The sequence below is a fragment of the Gymnogyps californianus genome, chromosome 7 (genome assembly GCF_018139145.2).
Source record: "Gymnogyps californianus isolate 813 chromosome 7, ASM1813914v2, whole genome shotgun sequence".
NCBI lineage: Eukaryota > Metazoa > Chordata > Aves > Accipitriformes > Cathartidae > Gymnogyps > Gymnogyps californianus.
The window spans coordinates 3,472,930-3,492,604 of NC_059477.1; the positions used below are offsets into that span (position 1 = coordinate 3,472,930).

Genomic DNA, 19,675 nt, shown 5'->3' on the forward strand with positions numbered 1-19,675 from the left:
TCCGGTGCCTTGCAGAAGCCTGTGATGACCCACCTGTCCTGAGGAGAGGGGGACCCTCCTGCCACTGCATTTCACTGACGATACAGGACCTCAGCGCAAAGCCTCACCACCTTCCCCTCAACGCTTGCTCTTCCTTCTCCCATGCCCGTATCTCCCTGAAACCCCGGACAGGAGGGAAGCCAGAGGCCGTGGGCAGGAGGTCTTGCTGGGAGCTGCTGGGGAGAGGAGCAAGGCACTGGGGTGCAGACACGTGGCCGGGGGCTCTCATGGGAGGATGCAGGCATGAGACCTTGGCTTTGGGCAGCTCTTTGGTACCAGGTCAACCAAGGGGACCAGAGGGGTGCAGGGCAGGAGCGACCTCCTCGGAGGGAGCTGGACGTCAGCGTGGCTTTCCAGCATGGGGACCGGGGGCAGTGACATGGCCCTCAATTGGCAAAAGCTGTCAGCACCTGTCCCTGCTCTCTCCGGGCTGGTGCTGAGCAGGAACAGGACCTGACAGCGGATGCAGGATGCCCTTGGGATACCCCAGGTAGAGCAGGGACCCAGGCATCCCAGGCTGGGATTCGCATCCTGGCGCTGGTCCCGACTCCCTGCGATGTCCCTTGGAGCATCGCCTCCCTTCCCTGAGCAGCAAAGCAGGGTGGGGAGCAGTGCTGGCTCCCTCCCAGTGAGCACTTGGCCAACAGATCTTTGCACAAAGCCATGCAAATACCCGCTGAGGCTTCTCACCACCGTGCCTGAAGCAGCTGTGACCATCTGGGGACGTGAGTGAGGCGAGGCTTGTGGGAAGTAGCGGCAAGAAAGGCTGGAGGGCTTATTAGGGATCAGTTTGCTTTTCCAGCTCTTGAAGATATCCCCTCCCCATGTGAGGCTATAACAGCAAGTTTAGAAGGACTCCAGCAAGCAGAGCGAAGGTGCTTCTCTGGAGGCTTTCCCCGCTCCGCAGAGGGGTCAGCCCGTGCCGAGAGGCACTTTGTGGATGAGCATGTCCCCTGTCCCTGATGATGGGACTGGAGAACCTGGTAGGACCATCCGATCCTTTGGAGGGGCTGTGATGGCCTTTGCGGGCTGCGGTGGCCCTGGGCTCCTGCCAGGTGACAGCGGCATTGGTAGTGCCCTCCCCCAGATACGCAGAATTGTTTGTTTTCCTCCAACATTTAATTCTCCACATCCACTAACCCTGGTGGATCAGTGCCTGGCCCCGTACCCATGCCCAGGACATCGGGATGGGGAGAGGATTGCTTTCTCTTGCAGGTCACTTTGGAGGAGGTTCATGTTAAAACATTTTGCTCGGTACCTTCTGGTCCCTGTCCTTTATAGCCCCCACCTCCCTCCCTCTGCAGTGGCGATGCTGGGAGGATCGCTCACAGCTGAGCGGGGATGTCAGACTGATGCTGGCAGTTTCCCATCAATGGCCACTCGGACTGGGCCATTTTAGGCCATTCCTGTGCATCTGAACTAAAACCACTTTAATTATGAGCGGTAGTGTGAATTCTCATGCAAGTAACACGTATGTTTGGCTTTGGTAGTAGTAGAGACTGCTTAACTGCCTAGAAATTGGTCCTGCGGTCATTCCAGAGCCGTCTTGTAAGTCCATAGCCTGGGCTTCCCAGCTGGAAACAAAACCAGTTTCTTATTTTAAAATGCAATCCTTCTGGCCTGAAGTTCAAAAGGGTAAGTGCAAATTACTGCCGTTGTAGAAACTCTCCCAGACACCACAGCATTGCCGGGTGCACCTCTTGCTGCTCAGCCAGCCTCGGTGCTAGGATGGCAGCTCCTTGGCTGGCAGACGGGAGCTCCACCAAGATCTGGCCAATGCTATGGGTTTGCACCCACCCTTCTGGTGTCAGGGTTCAGCCTTCGCCCCAACCGCATCTCTTGCTGTATCTGGTTTCAGCCGTAACTCAAGTCCTTCCACGCAACCGCTCGGATGCTTGACCCTGCGAAGAAGTCCTCGCAGTGAGCCTCAGCAGTGCAAACTAAGGCGTCGTTCAGGCTGTAGTCACCCACGTTGTTATTTGCCGGTTTCCTGCCCCATCTGCCTGTGTAGAGATTATATGTATGTACACTAAATCACGCAATAAAGCCAATTTTGTGTGCAGAACCTAGGACCTGTTTTGCAGTGTCTGTTCTTTCAGCTCACTTGAGCGAAGGCTCCTTTCTCTTCCCATCCTTTCCTTTAACCAGCTGGTGCACCCCTCGCTTTAAAACTAGGCAGGTGAAAGCAGACAGGAGCTGAATCAGTGGCACCGAAGTAGAACGGGGGGGGAGATGGTGATGAACAGGATGGCAATACGACTTGTCAGATGCTGGTCATAGAGCCACGGGTGTGATGAGCGTGGGTCAGTGGTACCCAGGGGCAAGGCCAGGCGGGCAAAGGGGATGCGCGGTGTTGGTGTAAGGAGGGGCTGACCCTGAAACACGACGCTCCGACTTGCATGGAAACCCAGGATCAAATCTGGCAGCCGAAGCCACCCGAAACACAAGCCCACAACAGCAAAGGGTTGCTTTAAATCTGTATTAAATAATAGCAATAAGCCTGGGGTGGAGAGAGCCCTGCTGAGCCCAGGGTCTGGATTTCCTTGGCTGATGGGGTATCTTTCTCCTCTCTTCATCCCTTTCCCTGCCTTTGATGCCCCTCTGCAGCACTCGCCGTGTCCCATGCTGCTCCTGTGACCGTCCCCAACACTGGTTGTGCTCGGGCAGCGGAGCCAACTGCGGGCATGCGATGGAGATCTGTCCCAGGGCAATGCCAGCCCCACATGGGGGTGGCAGACAGAGACCTGCCCCCTGCCCACACCATGGGTGTCTTCACCATCCTGCCAAAACAGAGATGTCCTGGGATGTCTCTAGTCCCAGTAATTCCAGTTTTGCCTGGGGCTGGACCTGTGTTCAGACACCAACCGGCCCTTCATGCTGGGGACCTGAGCTGGCTCCTCCGGCATTGCATCCAGCAGAACAACCACCATCAGAAATCTTTACCTGGGGGTGGTTTAACCCATTTAAAATGGGAGCTTTGAAGCCCTCACGCCATGGGGACAAGCCTGCTCCTGCCAGCCCATGTGCCCCAGCAAGTCGCCTTCCCCTCTTCTCTGTATTTAATTTTCTAGTTTCCTTAAAGCAGCTTTTGGGGAGGGGGTTGAAGGAGAAAGGGTGGTGGCACCCAGCGTAACTCCTCCGGTGGAGCAGGTTTGTGGCAGCAGGACCCCGGCGTTCAGGGCAGCATCACCCACCGACCCCACCGCAGCGGGTGTTGGATGAGGGGCTCCCCGCGGGCGGGGTGATGGAGCAGAAAACTTCCCCTTGTCCAAAATAACACCGGGTTGAGGACAGGGATTAACATGTTCCCAAGCTATCTGTCTCGGCCAGCGGAAGATAAAACGCTGGTCCCTTCTGAGTCATGAAAATCCCTGTGCTGATTTGATGAGAGGGGATGGCAGGGAGGGGAGATGCCCCGGCTCGGTCCCCGCTGAGGCTCGCCTCTGACATCAGCACAAAACCGGCCATAAAAACGGCAACCGGAGGGGACTCCGGCTCAGACGGCGGCCGCTCGGCTCAGCGGGACAGCAGCCGGGCACCTCGCCTCGCCACACCGCGGTAAGTGCAGCCCCGGCAAGGGGGGAGCGCCGCTTTTCTCTCCCTCTCGTGATGCTTTTGTTGCTCGGGATAATTTCCCGAGCGCTGCTTTGCCTCTGTGTGTGCGTCCTGCTGTCTGTCCAGCCAGCTGGGGGGGTTCCAAAACGGGGAAAAGTCAGCAGCCGCAGCAAACCTGAGCTCTCAGGAGCCCAGACTGGCTCCTGCCTGGCATGCTGCAAACTTCTCCTTTGCGAAAGTCCCTGGAAATAAAGCTGCTGCCGCGTCCCTGCCATGTCCTGCTTAACGCAGCTCTCCCGCTTCTGCCCCTTTCCCTGCTCCCTCGTTGCAGGTGGCTGCAGAAATCAAGCCCATCGCTCAGCCTGCCCTGCACGGTCCCGCTCATCGCCATAAAGCATGTTACAGGGTGCTCCCAGGTTATCATTTTGGCAGCTGGGTCCAGGGGTGGGTGCCAAGGGTGCAGAGGTGGCCGCGGTCCATCCATCACCCAGCATCCGGCAGCAAAACCCATTTGTGCCTCTGCAGCTTTTGCTTGGTGCTGCCAGCCCTGCATTTTGGCGGTGGCCCCTCTCCCCATCTCCTGGGCTGCGGGGTGCCACGGGCATACTGGGGGTCCCGGAGAGAAAGAGCGATGCCAGGCCTGGCCTAAGGCGCTAGGCTAGGACAAAAACCTATTTTAATGAGCATGAGGTTCTTACAACTCATGTTTGCAGGGGATATTTTCCCCAGAGGTATCAGCCCCAGCAAAACCCCCGGGTTTTGATCAAGCTGCCCCAAGACACTCGCATCGCTGCCGGCCCAGTGACGCTGTGATGGGGGCGGCAGCCCCGTGGCAGCAGCGATACAGTCGCCCCATCCCCTCCATCGCAGCCTTCCCCTCCTGATGGGGGGCTCACCCCGCGAGAGTTTAACCCAAGCGGGGTGTCTCTGAGACGGCCAAACCCCTTCGCTCCCGCAGCCGCGTCGGAGGCCGTCGTCTTCGTGGCACCAGCGGGAAGCGCCGGAGGCCGGGAGGCTTTGGGGCCAAGCCACCGCAGCCGGAGAGTGCCGGGGATGAAGCTGGGGGCCACCTGCCTCCTGTGCCTGCTGCTCGCCTGCCTGACCCTGCCCGTCGCCCACGGCCGCATCCGTGAGCGCTCCATGGAAATCAGGAGTATGGAGAGCAGGAGTAAGGGACTGTCCCCAGCCAACCCCCTGCCTCCAGCCCCCTCTGCATCCCCAGACTCAGCTGCATTTGGGGGGGCAAGGGGGGGGTGTCACTATGCAGAAGCAAAGGTTTGCTTTGAAACAGCCTTTGCAACAGCTTTTATCCCCCTCAACCCCCTTTCCCGCTCCCCTGGTGTTCGTCATCCCCCCCACCCATGGGTGCAATGCCCTGTCCCCTCTCCGCGTCCTCCCCCATCACCCCCTGACGGTTCCTCGGCTTTTGCCTTGCAGACCCGGACATCGACCCCTCCTGGTACACGGGGCGCGGGATCAGGCCGGTGGGGCGGTTCGGGCGGCGGCAAGCCCTGGGCGAGGGCACCCATCCCGGGGGGGCCGGCCGGTGGCAAGCCTGTGCCCCCGCCGCCTGCACCCCCAGCCACCCCGGGAGGAGCGGAGCCCCTGAGCTGAAGCCGACAATAAAAGCCTTTCTCCTCTCATCCTCGTGTCCCAGCCTCTCTGCTCCAAAACGCAGGGGGGGGGGGGCGCGGGGGGGGGGGCACGGGGTTGGGGGTGTGACCCCCAAAATTGCTGGTCTTGCCATGGTCTTGCAGCCTGCACTGCAGTGGTGCGGTGCATGCAGTGCGGCAGTGCTTCCCTCTCTGCACGACACGGCATGTTTATCCCTCCACACCCCAAAAAAACCCTAAAAATAAGCCCCAGAGGGACCCCTTTCCCAGGTGCATCCCCTCGGGTCCCCACAGCATGCCGGCACCCATGGGTGCCCCCAACACCTTCATTTCCACAGTGTTGCGGTCAGAAACAGCCACCCCGTTTCCATGGCCCAAGTCAGAAATGCTCGGGGAGCACGTGGGGCCCTGTCCATCGCGCTGCATGTTCCCAAACGTCCCCTCATGAGCTGTGTCCCCAAGCCAGACCATTTGACCCCGTCTCCAGTTTGGGGGTGAGAGGGGCCACAGAGAATGGTGACCCTCAGGTGCGGCTCCTGGCCCAGCATTGAGGGTCTAGGGCTGTTTGGGGAGGGAAGGGTTAATCTTGGGAGGGGAAGGGGCAGATGGAGGGGATGAGTGGCAGTTAGCACCCAATATCACCCTAACACAGGGGATTTAGGCAAGAGGAGGCAGCAAATTTGTGTTCTTGCTGAGAATGAGCCCCTGTCGTGCTCCAGGGTGGCTCAGCCTTGGGGAAGCATTGCAGGTGGGTGTCCCTGGCCGGTGTGGGGTACTGGGGGGGGGACCTGACCGGCAAACCTAGGCAAAGGGTGCTGTGGTTCCCTCCTCTCTATGGGGAACATCTTCAAGGGTGTCTGCTGCCTTGTGGCCGAGCTCAGCGGGCCAAGCCTTGCCCTGCAGGCTGGCATTGCCGTCAGGGCATGCCCCAAAAACTCAGCGGTTACGTTGCCCTGCAGACAGGGTGAGTGGTGCTGCTCTTTGCCCCTGGCCGTGCCAGCGTTGCTACAGCTCTCCCCGAAAGGGCAACGTATTCCCTGAGCCCGACACCAGCTTTGCTGAGCACCAACATCCTTTTGGAGAGAGCCCAGGTGCTTTTTCTTTTTTTTCTCCTCTTCCAGCCAAGGTGCGTTCCCGCAGCGTAATTCATAACGTGCAAAGGGGAGGCCCTGCAAGGCACGGGCTACTGCGACGCCTGGCATTTGCTTTGGCCCTGCTCTACCCCCAGACCTGGCTCTTGTATCAGTAAGAAATGAGTGATTTCTCCAGAGGATGGGCTGTGACCCCTGTAATGGGTCGGGTGGGGGCCGGCGGGGTGAGGGGAGCACCGGGTCCGGTCCCTGCCACCTCCAGGCTTCCTGTGGTCCCTGCCTGCAGGCTGACATCCAGGTCAGGAAAACAAAAAAAAAAAAATAACACCACCTTTAGGGCAATATTCTCTTTATTTGCAGCCTGGGTGTAAAGCCACCGGGATGCACCTGCTTCGCTCCAGAAAGTTAAACCCTCCTTTTTCAGATGGGAAGGGAGATGGAGGAGGCGACGTGCAGCTGGGGTGGGGGGATGTCACCAGCCAGGGCCGGTGGCAGTGGTGCTGGTGGGTCATGCTCCTATCTTGAAGCAGAAAGTTGGTGGAAGAAAGCCCTGTGCTTTACCTCTGGATGAAGCCAGTGCTGGAGGGTTGAAGAGGCCCTGTGCCCCCAGGATGGGCTCTGACCTCGCTCCGAGGGGGAGGGTGGTCGGGCTAAGCTGCCCCTGCGCTTCTGCGTCCCCCCTGCTTTGTCATTGCTCCTCTTGGAGACCTCATCCAGCCACTGCTGAGGTCCAGAGCTGCCCGTCCTCAGAGCCGGCAGCACCCCGTCCTCACCCCGCTCTCCCCCAGGTTGACTGTTGACCTCCCACAGCGGGGACAGGGCGGAAGCCTTCTCTTGTTCCCGCCGCAGGAGCTCTTGGGCTAGGAAGAAACATAAGGTGAGAAAGGGCTCGTTTCTCCTGCTGGTGGGGTGGGATGTGATGGCTGTCCCGTCCCACCGCAGGGGAGCCACTGATGGCCACCGGTACCATCCCATGGTGACTGTGTTAGATCTCTACTGAACAGCTACACTGGGGACACCATTACACCTAGATTGGATACTAAAGCAAAAGAGAATTGTGGCTTTGGGAGAGGGCCTGAAATCCATCTCTGATGTTGGAGCATCCTGGGATGGACCTGTCCATCCTTCTGCCTTAAGAGGTGTGGCACGTTTCACAGAAACCATGGACTGCTGTGGCTGCGACCCTTGCAGCTGCCGGGTGCGGCACAGGCTGGACTGGCCACGAAGAAGATCTCGGTGGCAAGCACAAGCAAGGAAGGGGGTCAGCTTTGCAGGCGGGAAGGCGTTTGCAGCCTTGAAGCAGCGGTTTGGGGCCTGTGGTCCACCCGCCTCTGCTCTCACCTAGAGCCATCACACAACTCACCTATGGCCATAAAGATATCATTTACTTGGTGGTTGGATTTTGCAGATGTCTCCATGAACAGGAGGCCTTTGGTCCTTGCAAACTCTTCCCCCTCCTAGGTGGAGACAAGCAGAGTTATTTCCCCAGCCCCCTCTGGGGCTGCTTGTTCGGTTACAGTGGCATTTCATGGCGGGTCAATAATTGTACGGGGACTTTGGAGGTGTCTGAAAGCCTTTTTATATTCTCGGCTTTGCTAGGACATATCCCAGTGCTTGCTGGCAAGGGGGTGACGAGGGGGCCTAGGCGCTCACCTCGGTGGCGACTTCTCGCTCCACAGCAAGGTCCATCTTGTTGCCTACCAAAGCGACAACGATTTCATCAGGAAGGAATTCCTTCTCCAGGTCCCTCAGCCACAGCTTTGCTCTTTTGAGTGTTTCCTGAAGAGATGGAGACAAAACCACCCAGTGACCTGCTTTTGATTTAATCCCTTTGTCTCAGGCATAGCAAAGCTGGACGGGTGACACCAAACCGAAGGCAGTGGAAGAGATGTGGTTTTGATTGCCCTCTCTCTCAGGGAAACAGGTCACCGGCCCTCAAATACCTTTAGGGATAAATCAGCCTTGGATGGGATGCACTTTTTCTGCATGGCAGCAGAAATCACCCCTGGGGTGGTGGCGTGGTCCTGCACGGGCAGGGAAAGCCCCTGGCACGTCCCAGGTGGGACGTTCATCTTCTCAGGCAGTGCTCGTGTACCGCTTTCTGCTCTACCAAGGACAAACACCATCATCTGGACACCCCTGCCCCGCCAGTGCTGCTGCAGCACGGCATAGTTTTGGCACAGATGGGATCAGCATCCCCTGCCTTACCTTGTTAGCGATGTCGTAAACGAGGAGAGCAGCGTGGGCGCCCCGGTAGTAGAGGTGGCAGACGCTGTGGTACTTCTCCTGGCCTGCCGTGTCCCAGATCTCAAACTTGACGGTAGCTACCTCCAGGTTGATCGTCTGTGTGAAGAAGGAGCCTGCAAGCAAGATGCAGGCGTACGTTCGCTGGCAGCAAGAGCAGAGAGCTCCGATCTGCTGCCGTGAGGTCAAACCCATCCCAAGGGCTGGTAACAATGCTCTAATGCACAAAATTGGGATGGGTTTCTCATAAGCACTGGCACCGTTGATGGGGTGGCATGCCGCAAGGCAGGGCAGCCTGTGGCAGGCTGGGAGCCCTTCCTGGTGGCAGATTTGGGTGGATGTACACCAGTTTTGATGTCAGATAGCTCTGAGCTTTGCAGAATAGCCCCCAGATAGAAAGCCACCTCCACTTTGCTGGTGGGTCAGACCTGTGAGAGCTGTGAGTAGGAATATCCACTGAAAAGGGCTCCCACTGGAGGGGAGCCTCCATCCCTGCTCCCAGGGAGCAGATGGCTGCTTGTGGACCAGCCAGAGCCAAGGCAGAGGGACAAGGGGAGCAGCTCCGCAGTGCCTCGCTCTCCTCCACCAGCTGGCTCTTCAGGCTCCAAGTGGGACCACAACCTCTGTGCCTGCTGTCCCTTCTTAGGGCAAAACTCAGGTATATCGTGTAAAATGAACATCTATAATGGCTAGGTGCTGTAGGAAGCTGTGCTGATGCAAACGTGCAGGGGAGGGAGCTTGATCCCAGCAGGCGTGTTGGCCTGAGGGAGGTTATAGAGGGAGCAGAGCTCTCGCAGCTCTCCAAACAGTTTTCGTCAAAGCATGAGCATGCACGTGGCCTGCCTTCGGACGTGGGTTGTTCAGCATGGCTTGTCAGGACAGGACGCGCAGGGGCAGATGCTCTCCCCTTTGCCAGTGGGGCAGAGCGTGGGCTTTGCAGCCTGGCCAGGGCACGGGGAGATCTGCGCTCTCATCTCTGCAGGCAGGCTGGAGGAAGGAGGCACCGCTGCGAGCCTACCATCGGGCAGCGCTGGGGGGGTCCTGCCGCAGCTGGCCACTCCTCCTGGGCTGTCCTGCCCACCTGCACCCCAGCCAGAACCTCCTTGCTCCAGCAGGACACTGAGGCTGGGGCAGCACACGTACAGGAGAGACTCTCCTGGGGTGTCTGAATAGCTGTGAAGGCAGCACAGGACCAAGCGTGCAAAAGGCAGAGGGGCCGTACAGTTTGGACTCCAGGTTTCACTCATTTTGCCGCTCATCTGCCTCCAAAAAGCAGCACTAAGCCAAACCCGTGCAATTTGGATGTCGCTTTGCATACAGCCTGGTGCTGAGGAAAATGGGCTGCAGAGATCTGAAGATGACAGTGAAGGGGGAGGTCTGGCTCTGGGCAAGTCCATATCATGCTCAAAAGTGGGTCTGTGCTACTGCAGGATGTAGCAGCCTGTTTTCCCGCATCCCACCCCGCTGCAAGGAAGGGCATCAGGCCTGGTCTCTTGTCCAGAGCTATCAAGCTATTGAAGCCACTCACTCACATCCCACGGTTGGCAGCGACTCCTTGAAGTCTTTTTTCACGTATCGGTAGGCCAGGCTTGACTTTCCCACCGACGTGTTCCCCAGCAGAACCACCTTGTAGATGTAGGTGGGACGAGTCCCCTCCAGGGAGGTGCCCAGCATTGCTTTCTGCGCCGTGCCCTGCAAGGAAACCAACTCCGTTCAACATGCATCAGCAGTGACCACAGGTCCATCAACCGAGCCTCCCGCACCAACTCCTGACCAGTGGCAGCGGGCAGGTGGGGTTTAAACTCAAAATAGGCTAGAATAAAATCATTGATATCCTGAATCAAATTTAATACATCAAACCATCTGCCACTGTCAGTTATGACCAGAGGGTGGAGATCTTTAGGAAGAAACTTGATGCAAGAGGCCTTCTTGGATGTAGACAAGGAGATTGGATTGGGTGCATCTCCTTTAAAGAGAGGACATGCTGGAGAAAGTTAATGGCAGAGGGACATCACTTATGGCTGTGCCTTGCTCTTGAGCACGCCTCCTTCCCAAAAGTCCTGGTGAAGAGCTTAGGCCGCTGACGTTCCACGTTTATTGTGGGTCTTGGTTAGAAGTTATACTAGGAGAGCCTAACTCAGGCTGAGGTGAGCTCAAGTGTGGAGGTGATACCGCTACCAGCTTGCTAAGGACACTGTCCAGGGAATGGCTGGGCACCTCAAGAGCCGATGGGCTTTGTGGCAGCACCGCTTCGAGTCAGCATGTTGCTCACCAGGGTGAAAAAGCAGGAGTGAGAGGACCTGACTCAAGCACCCTTGAGGACAGCAGCACACAAAGCAGACGGCACGCGCTCCTCCACCGTGGATTAAGAAACGCCGGGCAGACCAAGCCCGTGAAGTCTCACGCCCTCATGACCGTCGCACCACGGAGTGTGACTCTGCATCACTCGGGGTGGAGCTACACCGCGCGGTGACCCGGGACGGCAGGGGAGCACAGCCCAAAATAACGGTGCTCGCCTCAAACCTGACTCGAAGGGAGCTGCTGCAGAGCATTGGCCATACCCTGGGAAGAGGACGGTCAGTGTGAGCCCTCGGGGTGGCACGTGTCCTCTTCTCCTAGTCTTGAGCTCAAGGAAGCGACACTGCCCCGCTGTCGGTGGGAACTGTCAGCGCAGGGTGGCGAATAACACTGTCTTGCAGCTAGCCAAAGCTTTGCCTTGGCTCCTCCTTACAGAGCTCCTCCTCTAAAATTACTCAGCTCAAGCGGAGAGCTATGCAGGAGAGAGGGAGGTTGAAGATGAAGGGTCATGGGGTGTTGAACTGAGCAGAAGGGTATGAGATGACCTTGCATGCACTTATCCCACCTCACATGCAGCAGCAAGGGGGAAATATGCCACGAGCAAGCCTGTAACTGCTGTGTGCAGAGATGGGATGTGCCTCCTATATAGATCTGATCTTCTAACACCCAAAGGCAGCAGAGGAGCCTTGTGAAGGATGCTGAAATGTTAGTGTCCTGCTGCTGGTCCCTGCCTGTGTGTCCTGACCCTCTCGCCACTATTGCATGCCAAATGAAGAGCCACCCTCCGCGTGCTTTTGAAGAAAGCCCTGGTCAGCCAGAGAGCAGGGACCTGCAAGACTTATAATGAAGATTTGGTGCAATTACTCCAATTTCTACCTGGGGCTCGCAGGAGTTTGGTGTGCGGAACTTGCAGGTGAGCAAGAAGAAGTACCTTTATAAAGACACCTAACAGCAGCGCTAGCAATGTAGCTCCCAGCCCAGGAAGGTCTCTGCAGTCTGACAAAAGCCTCTTGTTCCTGCGCGCTGCTCATCCCACACGTCTCCTTTATTTTGCCTCTCTTCCCCCTGCAATCTGGCAGGCTCCAGACCTTTAATTCTTCTCCCTTCCCTGAGCTGTTATCAAAGCAGGCTGTCATTAAGAGCGTTCCTCGGTGCTGGCTGAACCTGTGTCTGTATCTTTAGATGCGGGTGGTTTTTCTGCTCGGTGAGATGGGCTTTCATCCCCTTAAAAACCAGGGGTAAAATCTTCTCCCCCAGCTCGTACAGCCCGGTGATGAAGAGCGGGATCGCAGTTTGTGCAGAACAGCTAGTTAGGGGTGGGTTATATTTTTTAAGCAGGAAAAAGACAAACCCTGTGGCACAGCATAAGGGTGCTCCGTATGGTATTAGTTACACACATTTGCCTCTTTGTAGGCCTGGAAATAAGACTACTATCCTTTCTGGGCTACCATAGATGATAGGCCATAGAACTCTACAGGGAAGCAAGAAGCTGCATGAAAAGCACCCAAGATTGTCTCTCTTAAACTCAGTTTCGCATTATTTCACTCTGCCGCTCTGTTTAACCCTAGAATATTGCACTGACACTGGAACAAAGCTCACCCAAGAACTACTGCCATTGATGGAAATTTCCTTGCAAACTTCATACTAGCAAACACCTATTAGAGATGGGGAGTTTTGCCAAAGCTTATTTGAAACCATTTCTTTTCCATGTTAGGAGGCAGAAGGTGAGTCTCCCTTTCAACCCAAGGAGAACAGCAAGGAAGCAAAACAAGTGGCTTTATTCTGATTCAATGGAAAATAGGATTTAGGGGAAACTCTGTTCTTTTTCTCTCTCTCTTTTTTTTTTTTTTGTTGGAAGAAAGGAGTGTACAGGGTAAAACCCTGTGCTCGCTGGCTAAGGGACTACGGGAAAAGCCCTCCAGACATCTCATGTGGCTGGTAGTCACCCTTCTGCGGCTGCTCCCTGCCCAGGGGAAGAGGCCGTCAGCGAGACCCTGCTTAGGGTTACAATCAGCTCTGCAAATCCAGGATGCTGCTCCGGCAGGGTTACCGATGCCTGCTCCGGGTGCGGATAACAATGCTGCTGCCTCGCAGCAAACAGCATCCCTGTTCTTTCAGCCTGTGCTGCTGATGAAGCAGAGGAAGCTCGTTCTTCATCTGGAAACCTCCTTGACTTCCCCGGGCTGAGACTGACTGAGCATACCCACAAGAAACATTTAAAGCAACTTTCCTGCTGGTTTCTGTGAGTTAAGCCCCAGCAGAGTGCACCTGCATGCCAGAAAGCTTCTGTTGCCATAACTAGAATAAACTAGTCGCTGCAAACTCGAAACTCTGAAGAAGTCACCGATGCTTCCGTGCAAAATGGCTTTAGCAGGTTTTCCCATGCCGGCTTTGAAAGGCTGAGGTGTAACCTGAACTGGGACTGCTTAGATGCTGGGTTTCAGGGCTTTTTAGTTTGATGCTGGTAAAGAATAACTCAGCAATTTAGGGAGCTGCCTGGGGAATTGCTGAGGTGTTACAAGTCCTGTCCTCGTGCCTAGAGGCCACGCTGAGGGGCAGGGAAAGCTGAACCTGCTCAGATTCAATATAAAGAGCCAGAGAGTAGTCTAGACAAGCATTTCTCTTCAATCACCTGTAAAAATCCTGTTGGTGGATTGAGTCTCCAGATACAGCTTAATATTTTGTGACAGCTGTGTCTAGCAGCAGATATTCAGGGCAGGCTTGCCTGATCTTACACTTACCTAGAAGGTGAGTACCGAAACGGCCGCGACGCAGATCATTTCTCACTTCCTAATGGAGAATTAAGCATCGCTGCACCCAGGAAATTGTGTTCTCGGCCAGACACCCCCGTTCCCCCGTCTCGATGTCTCTTCTCTCCTTCCCGTGGGCAATGGGTGGGTATGCAGAGGCAGCTCCAACCAGTGTTAACCAGCTTCCCCTACGGAGCCCACTGGTTTGATGTAAATCAACTTAAAGGTAATCTGTTTGCCGGGTACAGCAGCAAGCGCCAGATCAGTGATACTGCACTTGAACCGCCTGCCCTCACTGTTTCCAAGAAGGAACCTGACAAATCTGTTTATGAGGGTGACTCAGTTGTTTATAATTAGCAGGAAAGCGGACTTTATCTAAGCAGCATCCTTTCAAACTCATGTTTTATGGGCATAAACACTAGTAATAAAAAACAGAAACATGAGGTGGCAGAGTAGATACTTGCGCTGGAATGCAACAGCAAGGGCTTGGCTTTCGCCACTCAATAAATTAGTATCTCTGCAGTATTTTTAATCTGGGGAGGGGGGACCCTGGTATATTTATTGTGGGGGAGAAGCCTTTTATTTCCAAAGGAAAACAGTAAAAAAAATAAAAGAAATGCATACCTTTGGGGATCGAGCCACTGAGAAGTGTTATTTAAGATTCTATTTAACTTCCTGGGAAATTAATGATGTTTAAGTCTAATGATGTCTAACTGATGTCTAAGCTTTTCTAAACCACAAGCTCTAAGAAGATCCTAAAACCATTAAAGACATTTGCCGAGTTTCTGCAGGGGAGCAGCAGTGAAGAAGAACCACAGTTAATCAGCTCCTCGGAAAAAAACAGAACTCCGACGCTACCTGTGTAAGTCTGCACTATCTAGCCCTGCAATTTTTGGACACGATGCTTCAGATTTAGATTCCGCCCCCCCCCCCCCCTCAGATAGTGGTCCTGCATCTACCTCCCCAATTAACTTCCAGTATTCAGCTCAAAACACTCCTCTGCTTTTGGGAGCCTCCTCCTACCTGCTAAAGCTCTCACAGTGCTGGTGTAGGAGCGTGACCGCTTGGAAGTTCGTTTAAGCCAAGGTTACCAGGGGATACGAAAATCCCAACTGCAAAGACTTAATGTGTAAACAGTGTTAGATTTACATAGGGCTGATTTCTCAAAGCAATCAGCTCTCCTCAAAGCTAAGGGGAACAGAATAAGGGTCATTAACTGTGCAGCCGGAGCAGGTCGGGGAAATAAGGCAGCAATAAACGGAGACCGCCCCGGGCTGTGGGTGAGACCAAGTGCTCTGCTAAGACCTTCGCAGCAGCTCTTTGGCTGCCCGAGAGGATGGGGATAGGGCAGAGGGCTTCTTAAGTCTTCCTAAAATCTCTTCCCTTGGGCAGGGAGCCGCTAAGGACGGTGCTGCCCTCCACGGTGGATGCCTCTTTGCAGCTGGGATGCGGGGCTGCTTCCCGCTGGGAGGATGAGAGTCCCAGGAGCTTGTCTGGGAAAAGCACCTCGGAGATGGTGGGTTGGGGCTGGGGCCTGCTCTGCGGGGAATGCCCCGGAGGAGGATGCCTTTACCTTCCCGAAGCCTTGCTCTCCTCCCAGCGCTCCGGTCCGTGGCGTGAGGGGTGGTGGGGCGACAGCCCCGTCCGGCTGCCTGAGCCTCTCCGTGCCAGGGGCAGATAAAAGCGAAACCACTCGGTACCTCCCAGGGAGCGGTGTCAAAGGTGAGAGGCAACCGGAGATCGGTGAACCTTAGACCCGCCGGCAAGCCGGGCAAGGCGGGACCACAGGGCTGCCGTCATGCCGAGCAGAGCCGGTGGCCATGCCCCCCCGCACCCCCTCCATCCATCCCTTCCCTCCTTCCCTCCCTCCTTCCCCGCTTCCCATGCTGGGGTTTGGCGGTGGGTGGATGGACGGACGGGTGGATGAATGGGTGGGTGGGTTTTTCCCCATGCCTCGGGGTCCGAGGCCAGCCCGGCTACCAGGGGCATGGGGAGTAAAAGCAGCCCGCACCCCACCACGAGGGTCTGAGGACCGGGGAGGGCTGGGTGCGGGGCTGGCTGGAGCCACGGCGTGCCAGGGATCTGGCCTTCTCTGGGCTTTATAATATGGCAATTTCTGCTGACGCACATTAGACCTGGCTTTGGTCTTGTGCCAGGGTACAGGCTCAGATAACTTGGGCCCAGGATTGCCGAAGCGATTTGTTTTCGGGAGTGTGGCTGGTTTACTAGCTGGCAGGAGACAGCACACCCGCTTCTCTTGCAAAGCACTTCAGCAGACGAGCTGGGGAGGTGCAAAGCGAGCAAAAACGGAGCACTTGGGCTTTTACTGCCTTTTAATTAAAGTAATAGCTAGTTACCACAGGCAGCTGGGGCTTGGTGCTTTGGAGAAGGCTGCTCTTGTTAAAGCTCTAATATCTTGAGAGAGAAATCACAGCATGTTAATGCATTGGGGTAACGGGTCTGGAGTGAGAACAGGAAGAGCTGATAATTAAAAATGTAAATGAAGATAGTTTTTGTATTTCTGTCACTCATCTTGTCATAGTCAGTGTCTTTCCTTCCAGTAAAGGCTCCTAAAGTTCTCTGGAAGTGAAACAGACTTTACAAAATCTAGTCCTCATAGTTATAGGGAGCAGGGTGAAAAGCAGGAGTCCTACAAGCAAGCTTAAAAAAAAATCATCCCAGTTTTGAAATGAAGAGCATGTCTTGTGACTTCCAAGGCCTGACTGCTGCGGCTCAATTACTTACTTCCCGTTTCTATGATGAAATGCCAGGTACAGACGCCGGAGAGTTGCACAGACCTCATACGGGAGCGGTGCCCCCACCGAGTGGAATCACCATGAGAGGTTTTGGTCTGAGAGACAAATGAGAGTGTTTCCCTTTGTTTGGGAATGTGTCCATGCATGGATTTGCACCGTTGCAGCAAAGCTGGCTTGAGTATACCCACGTGTGCCTCTGGCCTGAGAGCAGATCTTACCCTGCAGCTTTTTTGTGAAAGGGAAGGAAAGCGTTACCTTCCCAGGTCCCTTCCCACCAGCTCTGCAGAGGCTAGAACAGAATTTGGGGATCCTTTGAAGATATTCTTAACAACCCTATGAAAACCCAAACCGTCTGAGGCTGGTACAATTTTTTCAGCACAGAAGCAGTTTAGGTGCTCCCATCCCTCTCCCACAACTTGTTTCACAAGGCTGGGCTGTGAAATGAGCTGACTTAAAGCCTTATTTTCTTCCAGGGCTTTGGGTAGATCAGTTCTTAAGCGGGAGTCTCCGTGTGACCCTGTGAACAGCCGTGTTGGCACAGCAGAGGGGTAGAAAGGTGTTTCGAGGTTTGGGAAGGGCTGGGGGCATAAATACCTTAGGCTGAGATTGCGGCAGGACACTTCCCATCGTGAACATAAACCTGGTAGCTCTGACAAAGCCTGCTTGTACCAGTACATTTAGGATGCTTATTGGCCCAGAGAATGCAGATGACCATCAAAATTCATTTTAATTTTTGGCGGTATGTACCCCATCTGCAAGGATCTTGTGCTTATAATGCTATTTGAGTGTCTGACCCACAGCAGTGAGCGATGCTGAAAGGCAGTCTGCTCCCATTTACCCCCTGCTTTGGACCTACAAGCTATGGTAACATCATGCACCTAAACTACGCATTTAATTCTTAGTAGAAAATGAGGCTCTCGGTCTTGGCTGGAAGGCTTTGAAGCCTTATGAAAAGATTGCTTTGTAGCTGCTAAGAGAAACTACATTTCCAATTTGCGCTGCTGCAATAAGCACCCATCTCGTGCTCTGTTATTTTCATACCAGTCTCATCTGCCCGAGCAGATGTTATGTCTCAGATGCCTTTGTTAAGGGCTTTCATAAAAGGAGATGGTGCAAATGAGATGCTCGCACAAAGTGCTATGGCCTGGCTGGTGCAAATGTCCCCGAGTCCTCCGGAGCCCAGGGGAGCGTGACCCTTGCGTGGGCTGGGGCATCTCCCTCCTGGACGGGCCCTTCTCCGGCTCCTGATGAGCCAGATCCCACTAGAGGGCACAGCTCATCTACGATGTAAGACAAGGGGGACTTCTGCTCCCGAGTGTCATTTCTGAACTGGGCAACCAAATAGACACCAGTCAGTGAGGGTGACCAGAGAGATGGACTGAGGTCTCCTGCTAGAACTGTGTCTGGACAGCCAGGTTTTCTTTGGGTGGGCTCGGTTCTCCAAACAACCGGGACGTGAACCTTTGTGATAAACGCTGTTGCAGTGTCAGGAAGCCAGAGCTTTTTCGCACAGTATCGTGGTCTGCTTGCCTGCTTCTCGAGCGCGTGAATATCTTGCTGTCCTGGATGCTCAGGATCAGATCTCCTTCAGCAGCAAGTGGTTTGCAAATAAAGACTGTGGCTGCATCTAAATCGGATGGGCAGGGCACCAGGAGTGACCTCCACAAAGCTAGGGATGCACCTTGTTCAGTTGTGCCTGTGCAGCGAAGGGTTCCTTACCTGAAATAAACTTTACTGGTAAAAACTGGGCATTGGTTGTTTTTTCCGAGGTTAGGGATTGCATTGAATTTTATGATTGCCTGACGTAATGATGCCACAAGAATTTGCAGGACAGGTCTGGCCGCAGGGGTGGTATGGATCAAATACTCCAGCCTAGCAATGCATGATCTGAGCACCCAGAACCCCCTTGTAGACCTTCCCTCACTGCTCCACCTCAGCCTCTTTTCTTTGATCAACTGTGAAGGAAATGGTGACATTTCAGTAGTGCACAGCAATGCCAGAACAGGTCAAAATAAAACTCCTGGAGTAAACATGTAAGAATAATCCCAATACTCTCCTATTTCTGGCTCTGCCTGCTGTGTAACTTCTTTGGGCAGGTTGCCTCTCCTTCCCTCTTTCTCTGAGTAAAAGGAGGCACAAGGACACAGACCTTTCTGGAGCAGTTTGGGAGTTCCTGGAGGGTTCTTTTTCAGTGGTTGTGTAGCACTTGGTTCCTCCTGACTCTGACTGCTGTGAGGAAGCATTAGCTCATCGATAAGAGCACTGTAAATCATCCCTTGCTTAAGGAAGAGCAGTTGGGTGGAAAAGGCAGCAGGGTTCGGTAATAAGGGCACTACCCTGCGCAGAAAACAAAGACTAAAACCTCAGCTTTGCCACTTGTGTGCTGTCTGCCCGTGGGAAGAGTTATTTTGCTCCCCTGACTCATTTCTCCCGCTCCCCTTGGCTTGTCCGCTCAGTTTACGTGTGCTCCTCGGTGTGCTCTGTGCAGGCAGCCCAGTGCAGGAGGTCTGATCTCCATCGAGGCTCCCACACTGCTGAACCAACACTAAGACCTTGTATTGCTCAGAAGTTGTTAATTGCTTAGCCTCAGCTTTAGCATTTTTGGACCCCTGAGATCCCTGAATACCGTGACATTGTTCCTGATGGGTCAGTTTTCATCCAAAACGCTCCCATTTCTTCTTATTTAGCGTGTTCCGAGAGTACGGCTGCGGTCTCGGCAGCCCTGCTCAGCTGAGCACTGTTTGTGCCGCTTGCTTGGGCACCTCCAGGCTCTGGCTTTCCGCTGACATCGCAGCGCCGCTGCACCATTTTGCATGGCGACAGGTAGCTGTGACCTCACTCCTGAATTTGGCTGGTCTGACAAGGAACAGCCACAGAAACCCAAGCGTGTTTCAGCTGCCCGGATTACACCGTGAGCACTGCTGTCCGCCTTGCCTCTTGCTCTCTGAAGAAAATGTCTGAAAGCACAAGTGGCTTTTTGGGTTTTTTTTCCTGCTGCTGCTGGGGGACATGGAGGAGCAGCAAAAATGTGTTATTTACACTGGAAGGGCTTTGTGAAACTTTTCTGGCCTAAACCACAGAGCTGGGGTTTGCTAGAGCTGCTTTAAAGTTACACCTGTACAGATTGAAGCTGCCACAACAGGGATAGAGCAGTATAAGCTCACCAGATACACTGGCCTGGAAATCCTTGTTCACTTTTTCAGAAAGCTGCGTATCTATAATGCATGTGCATACGTATGCAGACATTTTAGAAAGCATGGGGTGCGTATTTGATAGTGTCTGAATCCTGCTGTTGTCCTGTGCCGTGGTCTGGTGGCTTTAGGGCTCCG

At 54.6% G+C, this 19,675-nt stretch overlaps 2 protein-coding genes across 2 annotated transcripts in view; one reads left to right on the plus strand and one right to left on the minus strand.

The window, feature by feature from the left end:
• MLPH (melanophilin) overlaps window positions 1–2,109 on the plus strand; it is a 29,020-nt gene extending 26,911 nt beyond the window's left edge. Inside the window, exon 17 of the mRNA XM_050900265.1 lies at window positions 16–2,109. Within this exon, the coding sequence (XP_050756222.1) occupies window positions 16–42 (27 nt within the window). The 3' untranslated portion in view covers window positions 43–2,109. The remainder of the gene's footprint in view (window positions 1–15) is intronic.
• Window positions 2,110–7,025: 4,916 nt separating this feature from the next.
• Window positions 7,026–11,101, minus strand: RAB17 (RAB17, member RAS oncogene family). The gene is given in 7 exon segments (XM_050899964.1): window positions 7,026–7,107; window positions 7,109–7,158; window positions 7,662–7,755; window positions 7,952–8,077; window positions 8,507–8,658; window positions 10,075–10,234; window positions 11,066–11,101. Coding segments are annotated over 7 exon segments (681 nt in total). The 3' UTR covers window positions 7,026–7,044.
• Window positions 11,102–19,675: the final 8,574 nt, after the last annotated feature.